Here is an 8,294-nt window from a genome sequence, read left to right as displayed (position 1 = left end):
TAATATCCAGTTTGTTAAATACATTCCAGAAACATCTCTCTTTGGTAATAACATTGAGACCCAAGCATAGTGAGACTTGTGTATGTTGTACCAGTTGCCGACATACAAAACATAGTTCAATAGAAATAAAACGTTCAATGTGTGTTGTCTTTGTCTGTGTCTTTGATGTTTTTACATTATTTAAGGTTTTATATAAACCTATGGTATTCAGGAAATAAGGTTTGGCATAATTGCATTGAATATAATTAAGTGATATATCTGCATTGCAGGTCAAAGGTAGGTCAGGTATTGTTAAATTTGGCTGAATTATAAAATTCAGAAATTAAGAGATGTTTAGGAGCCGGACAATCTGGCTCACTAATAAGAGCTGGAATTCCCATCACTAGTTTGTTTGAGCTGTTAAAGCTGCACTATTCTATACTATTCTATCCACCGAGCCAAACATAGTTGATAACTGAGTCTCATTCCCAGGGCGTCAAATACAGACCCTTTGGAACCCTGGGAATGAAAATCAACTATCTTCAAGCTTCAAACCCAAACTGTCTTTATTTCTTTCTCGGCTCTGATTGGTTGTTTTCGTTCAGGCCCGGTAGATTCTTGTAAATACTATTAGGAGTGCTAAAACAACTCAAAGGAACCAGATTTTTTGTCTCATGTACTATGGTCAGGATATAGTCAAAGTTTTAGTAAATATGACTAAAGTCATTTTCATAAAAGTTACAGCAGCTTTAAGGAGGGCCCAGGGTCTCAAGGGCACTCCAACACAACATTGGAATTATTGGTCATTTCTTTCCCCCCCATTTTGTGGTAAAATGTGCCGACAAGTTAAATGTGTCTGATGTTGAACTTTTTGTGAACTGTAAATGTCAGAATAATACGTATTATAATATTAATACGTACATTTTCAGACAACAGACATGGTACCCTGGAGAGAAAAAAAAAGTCCCATAAATACGCCTATTGATTTATTGAGTTTATTTTACTGTTAATATCCATTGTTGGGACTTGTAACTGCATGTGGCAGCACACTGTAAATTTCAAGTCTATAAAACATCTTACAGAAGTGTCTGAATGGAGAGCAAACAGTCCGGGAGTGAGAGACAAAGAGAGAGACTGGCAACAAAGAAGCAGGCGTGCCTTTGCGCCTAGTCCCGCCTACTAACCGCCCTTGCAGCCAATCAGCTCGCGGGTATGCAAATGAGCTCGCAGCACCGCATCGTCCCTGCCCAGGCGGTGACGTCACCCGCACATCTCTCTGTCTGGCTCTGCAAGGACTCAGACAGAAGCAACAGAGGACCTAAGGGAAGCCAGCCGGGGAGGGGCTCTTTGTCAGGAAGGAATATTATTACTATCTCCACCGGCTCTGGAATAAACACGCCTTTTCTCCGCCGACTTTCAGCGCTGCAGCCCGGGTCTGCTCGGACCGGGACACCCAGTTTCTATCTGGAGAACAAAGGGGGTGGATGTTTTTTTTGTAGCTCCTTGCACTGTTTTTCTCCCCCCCCTCCTCACCTCCTCAGCCGCACTGATTTATTTGCACTGACCCTCTGAAAACCGGGTCCAGCGCCTCTCCCCTCCTCCGCCCCTCTTCCTTTCTTTCTCCCCCGATCTTTTCCCTCCTTCCTTTTCTTTTTGCCTTTTATCCGATCCCGCAACGCTGCGAAGTCGCAAAGATGCCCAGCTCGCTGTTCGCAGAGAGCGGCGTCCAGGGAGATGCACTGGACGACCAGAGAGCCCTGCAGATCGCCCTCGATCAGCTCTCCCTGCTCGGCTTGGACAACGACGAGAACCCCCTGTACGACAACCAGGAGCCCCGGAAAAAGAGCGTCAACATGACCGAATGCGTCCCGGTGCCCAGCTCCGAGCATGTGGCTGAGATCGTGGGCAGACAGGGTGCGTGTTTCACTCTTTCTTCACTTTATTTGATGCATTGATGGTATGCAGCTGAGCAGGACAGGGACCCAAACACTTCAGGTATGAGCACGTCCCGAGCTGTTCTGTGTGGGAGGAACAGAATGCCGATGCACACTCAAATACTGCATGTTCAAATACTGCACAAGCGTTCCAACTACTTTCAATACGTAAACATGCAGGTTAAATAGGTCGAACTATATGTAGACAAACCGAACGTTAATTCGGCATCCTCGTAATCTACCATCGAGCAGTCAGTTCAATAAAACGTGGACTTTGTTACTGTCTCGCCAGTTATTCACACATTGTTCCTCCTCTTTAAATGCACAGCGGTGGGCGGCAGTGAGCAGCAACCCATTCAAGAAGTTGACATTTAAGTGAAATAAGTGGCGACTGGGATTATTCTGTGCTATGCCGAATTGAAGAGTGCCCCGAAATAGCTTAGATAGGATTCCAAGTCTAAATTTTCTGGCGCGTATTTTTGTTAACATATAAACAAGCGTTAAATTAATACATTTCTGAATGGAGTTTAGTTTTGAAGAAAGGGAACGACACGCACAGGGGCTTAGGGAACCCCCCTGCGTCCTAATTGAAATAAAAGGCGCTTCCACGGCGTTTGGGTGAAGTACAGCAGTGGCCGCGGACATGTCATGGTTATTTTAATCATTATCTGGTGAATTAGGACATGTAGGTCACCGAACTGTGAGCTCAGACGGAGCACTGGCTCTCAGTCACCCAGATGTGTGTCTTGCTTTGTTGTTGCAAATCGATTATGATGATGAGCAGTGGCCTACGGGATCAAATTAGGACACCGGTCATGATCTTACAGTGTTACAGTGGCACAGGCAGCAGACGCCCATAGCTGCGCAGACCCTGCAAACACAGCCCTCCAGCTGTAGGGCTGCAGGGCGGTACTGGTGCTTGGTTACATATGCGGAATCTTTTCCCCTCCCTGCAACGCTGCTGCTGCTGCTGCTGCTGCTGTTGTTGTTCCCAGAAAAACAAAGGAACCTCAAGGAACCATTGACTTCCAACCTCCACTTTACCGCCACAGCTTGAAGTAGATCTATTTACATGAGATACCTCCACCAGCCACCCTGCTTTGTCTTGTTATGTATGGGGAATTAAATTGGGGGGGCTATTTTAAAGCCTCGTAAAAAGAGACCCCATCACCGTTTATCCTATACCAGTTGGAACTCCTTGTTAATTGATGTCAGGATTCAAACTGGTCGTTTTAGACTGAGTTCAGGTGGGTTTACCCGCCTCTACCTCCCTGGTTACATCACCCTGTCCCACTCAGCTGGCTTTGCTCTGCTAATTATGTCATTCTTCTGAGGCTGTTCCCTCAGCCAGTCCCATTTTGATCATAAAGCAATGTGTGTATGTGCTTGTGGGTGTTGGAATGCAACTTCATCCACCGGTGCTAGGTTATCAAGTGATTAAGTAGCTTTCCCCCTTTTTTCCATAATGCTATTAGTATGACATAAGAATGGAGAGTGTAACGGCAGCTGCTTGTCGGCTATAACGCACAGGGATCATCACAGATCCAGAAGAGTGAGTTTTCTTTTGTGAGTTGTTCCTGTCTCGCTGTATGTTCATGATGGTGCAGCATGTGGCTTGAGTTCTTCTCCAAAAGGGTGGTTTCACCTCATTTCTGAGGCCGCTGGCCTTTTGGGAGACAATAATAAACATCCAGCAGCTGTTTTGAATAGTCTATAAGTAATGGTTTAACACATGACATGTTTCGAGCTGTTGTTATTTTTGAGCCTGTCCTCACTTTCGCCTTTTGCTCCCGTGCCTCAGGTTGCAAGATCAAAGCACTGCGAGCGAAGACCAACACCTACATCAAGACCCCGGTGCGAGGTGAGGAGCCTGTTTTCGTGGTCACGGGGAGGAGGGAGGATGTGGCTATGGCCAGGAGGGAGATCATCTCTGCCGCTGAGCACTTCTCCATGATCCGAGCCTCCAGGAACAAAAACACAAGCCTGAACGGGAGCGGCACCCCGGTCCCTGGACCACCTAACCTGCCCGGACAGACCACCATCCAGGTGCGGGTGCCTTACCGGGTGGTGGGGCTGGTTGTAGGACCCAAGGGCGCCACCATCAAGCGCATCCAGCAGCAGACCCACACCTACATTGTGACACCCAGCCGGGACAAAGAGCCGGTGTTCGAGGTGACGGGAATGCCGGAGAATGTGGACCGAGCACGCGAAGAGATCGAAGCCCACATCGCCATGAGGACCGGAGGCCTCATTGAGCTCCAGGATGAAAATGACTTCCACGCAAATGGGACCGATGTGGGTTTTGATCTGCACGGGCACGCCACGCTGTGGTCCAAGCCCAACGCCGGGATGACCCCAACCTCGGTGCGTAAACCCTTCTCCAACTACCGCAATGACTCGTCCTCCTCCCTGGGCAGCGCCTCCACAGACTCCTACTTTGGTAACAACAGCTCACGCATGGCCGACTACAGCCCTCCCAGCCCCGCTCTCAGTTACACCACCAACAACAACGGCAACAACAATAACAACAACATCAATGTCAACACCAACGGCAATGGGTTTGTTTACGGAAGTGAGGTGATCTCGCCTGACTGCACTGATCTGTCTTTTGACTCCTCGCCAGGGTTTGACCCCACGCCAGCCCCGCCGGGCCTCCTGTGGTCCCAGTACGACAGTCGCATGACCCCTTCTTCCACTGGAGGCAGCTCCCCCACCTCCACCTCAGCCATGTTCCCCACCAACACCTCCACAAACGCAAACGGGAGTCAGAGAAGGGTTAACGGTTGTACACCACAGCCCAGACTGTCACCTCCCCTCCACAGCCACAACGGAGGCCCCACTGAGCACCCGTTAGCCCGGAGGGTGCGCAGCGACCCAGGCGGAGGCCCGCTTAGTTTCCCCGGTTACTCCAGCACTATCGCCTCCCTGCCGGGCCCTCACCTTCCTGGAGTTCCGTGCGACTCCTCCGCCTCGTCATCCTCCTCCTCTTCTTCCTCCTCCACCTCATCCGGCACCAGCCGAAAAGGCAGCCGTGACTGTTCGGTATGCTTCGAGAGTGAGGTCATCGCGGCCCTGGTCCCCTGCGGGCACAATCTCTTCTGTATGGAATGTGCCAATCGTATCTGTGAGAGGAGCGAGCCCAAATGCCCTGTCTGCCACACCGGCGTCACTCAGGCTATACGTATATTTTCATAAGAAGCATGACTCTTTGACTGTCTCATCAGCGAGACTGGCTACAATAGCAACAACAGACTGCTCGTACTGCTTTAATGGGATCACCCAATCATCAGTTTGGAAAGTGTACATAGATATACATATGTATGTAAGAGGCTGCAGTATCCAGAAGAAGGGACAGACACCCTCTTTGGGCTCCGTCGTAGTTGTTTATAATATACTGTAGCTTTGGGAAATATTTTCAACATCTAAGTGCATGTTTTAAATATTACAGCATAGTAATCAATAGTTCTAGTAAATTGTACCCTATATTTATGAATTGAAGAGGCACAGTGGGGTCAGGGCGGAGGGGCGTGGGTCAGACTGTAAACCGTTAAGCGGGCTGAGCCTTCCAGTTTTGCCGATCGAATGTAGTGAGAGGGGAGGCCATGGCTGGGAAACATGGAGGGCTTCCAGCCAAACAGGACTATTGACTTACAAAGATACTGCAGCTCAAGGTCAGAAACCACGTGAGGGAGAGCAACAACATATCCTACATATATATGTATAGAATCAATTTCCACAAGTTGAAAGTTTTAAATGACATTAATACAGATTGAAGTATTTTATTCTTTTTTGACTTGAAAGATTATATTTCTTATTGCAAAGATGTTTACAGATATTTTAATTTAAGTTCAGTGAACTTTTTTGTAGCTGGGTTGAAATTTTATTTTTTAGTATGGCCTTATGGCATCGATCACTGTATTATTTTAATATCACACGACTGTGGGAGGAAATCCGAGTCCACAAAATGTGTATTGCATTTGACAGTATTCTGTTGGGATGGAGTTTTTATAGGTTCAGCAAAAAAATGTCTTTTAAATCTGCTTCACCCAGCATATTTTTTATTCAGTAATATAAAGCATATTTTATTCTATATTATTATGAAACATTGAAATGTACAAAACTTAGTAAGTTGAACACAAAGAAAATGTTTATGCTTTCTAAAATTTGTATGAATTAGATTCCAGTGGGAATTACAGGCTTCTGTTGCACCACTATAGTTTTAGTATTTCTATTTTAATACATTTGTTTACCACTTGTTTATGTATATGTAGGTGAAGTTACTTGAGCGTAAATGTACTTTATTGAGCAAAGTTTAAGAACAAAGTATATTTTATTTTATGATAAAGGGCCTTTAACCTCATGGTCAAATACTAATATTATATTTGCTGAGACAAGATTTGAAAATGTATCAAGAGTTTTATTTTTCTGACATTTAAAGTTATACATGATAAAAAGTAAAACTTAAGTAATGGTGCTACTTCATGTTTTTTTAAGTATTTCTATATAAGTCCAATAAAAAATGGTACATTCAGGAGGTGTCTTGCTTCTCGTGTTCTTCCCCACCCGTTGTGCCTCGTTCTGCTGGTGTTCAGAGCGGACAGAGGTGAGCGGGGAGGCTGCTGAGGGTTGTTAAAGTCGTTTTCTGAACATTTGACCCCTCTCTGCTTCCTAATGGAAGCTTGGAGGCGGCAGGATTATCACAGTGGCCTAATTATTGCGTGTAGGCTGCGGCGGTCAGACAGAGGGGGACTTGCCCTGCCTTATCTCTCATTAGAGGTGCAGTGTGAACCTATTCTTACACAGCCATAATCTGGTTATTGTGGCTAGTGATAGACCAATGACAAGATGAAATTTGACAAGAAAGACAAATTATGTTATGTTTTTACCATGATGTCATTGTTGATTTTTACCAAGGGAAGGTTCTCACATTTTGAGAAACAGCCTCACTATTGGACCAATAGTTAAAAACTGTCAATTAGTCAATTTTATTGATCTGTGGTTCCCAAACTTTTCCCTTTTTCTTTAATTGAGTTAATTGACTCAGTGACATATTTTATGTATGTTTCATATTATATTCAATGTATAACAATAACAGTACAAAACATTTATTTATGTTTATTTATTTATTTAACCAATTATACATACTTAATTGGCTTTTTTTTTTAAATGCTGTCTTTCCCTCTCATTGTTCTGTCAACTCTTTGGCTCTTCGTACTTTTCTAATGCAGGACGAGGCTGTTGAGAGTGAAGGCTCTGTGAATGTTGCTTGTGTTCAGGTTTAAATCTTAAATAATGATCTAAACTTTAAAAACAACAATTTAATTTAGTTTTCTTCACTGAGATATAGGCCAGCTATATATTTTTTTTACAAAGTTTTCTCATACCCTTTAAAATCAAGAAGGCCTTGCAATCCAAAGTGGCGCTTTGGAGCCCCCTAGTGCAGGTTTGGAACCGGTGGTTTACTTAATCACCAGAAAATGTATCACCAGCAATTTTGATAATCAATTAATTAAATGCTTGAGTAATTTATGAGAAAACAGACAAACATTCTCTGATCCCAGCTTTGTGATAATTTGCTGCTTTTCTCTGTTTTATATCTATGTGAGCTCAATATCTTTGGGTTTTGGACTGTTGGTTGAACAAAATTAGACATCTAATAATATCACCATAGGCCCTGGGAATGTGTGATGAAACTGTTTCAGACACTTCATTTTATATACTAAACAATGAATAGAACAATTGAAAATAACAATCAGCAGATAATTCAGCAATCAGATAAGATAATTGCAGCCCTACAAATTACATAAGATTCCTAGTCTTGCTCATTTGATTACTGATTTAAACCCTAATTACGTCTATTTTATGCTGTCTTTTAATGAAAGATGTTTGTTTTAAAGGCTCATTTATCTGCATTTTAGAAATGTTGCTTATTTTGTTAAAATGAAAAAAACTTTAAGAAAACTGCATTTCAAAACAAATGTAATTTTGGCAAGGCTGGATTATAAACTTCGCAAAGCAGGAAAAGGCTTTCTGTGTGGCAATATTTTTTCTAGACTGATTTGGTTAACATGCATCACTAAAACACAATTAAAAACTGAAGTGGTATTTCTTTTTCAACTAATCAATTAATCACTAGGTCTACAGATGGTCATACAATTGTGAAAAATGTCCATCACACTTTTGTATAAGGTGACCTAAATATATTCAGTTTACAAGCTGGACGTAGGGAACGTTTGGCATTTTTGGGTTGAAATACGACAGAAAAAGTAATTTTTCTGTCGATGGGCTAATCGATTCATTCATTCAGAAATGGAATATAATATTCATAGGTATGTTTTTCATTAGTGTATAATCACCTGAAAATAAGAATCAGGTCCTTTT

General features: G+C 43.5%; 1 protein-coding gene across 1 annotated transcript; it reads left to right on the top strand.

The window, feature by feature from the left end:
• The first annotated feature begins 1,261 nt into the window (after positions 1–1,261).
• On the top strand, positions 1,262–6,444 carry mex3b (mex-3 RNA binding family member B). The gene is made up of 2 exons (XM_051380019.1): positions 1,262–1,893; positions 3,715–6,444. Exons 1-2 carry the CDS (start codon positions 1,674–1,676, stop codon positions 5,106–5,108), a joined length of 1,614 nt encoding a protein of 537 aa, XP_051235979.1. The 5' UTR covers positions 1,262–1,673; the 3' UTR covers positions 5,109–6,444.
• The last annotated feature ends 1,850 nt before the right edge of the window (positions 6,445–8,294 follow it).

This window comes from Dicentrarchus labrax, unplaced genomic scaffold (genome assembly GCF_905237075.1).
Source record: "Dicentrarchus labrax unplaced genomic scaffold, dlabrax2021, whole genome shotgun sequence".
NCBI lineage: Eukaryota > Metazoa > Chordata > Actinopteri > Moronidae > Dicentrarchus > Dicentrarchus labrax.
This window is presented reverse-complemented; position numbering and strand designations above follow the sequence as displayed.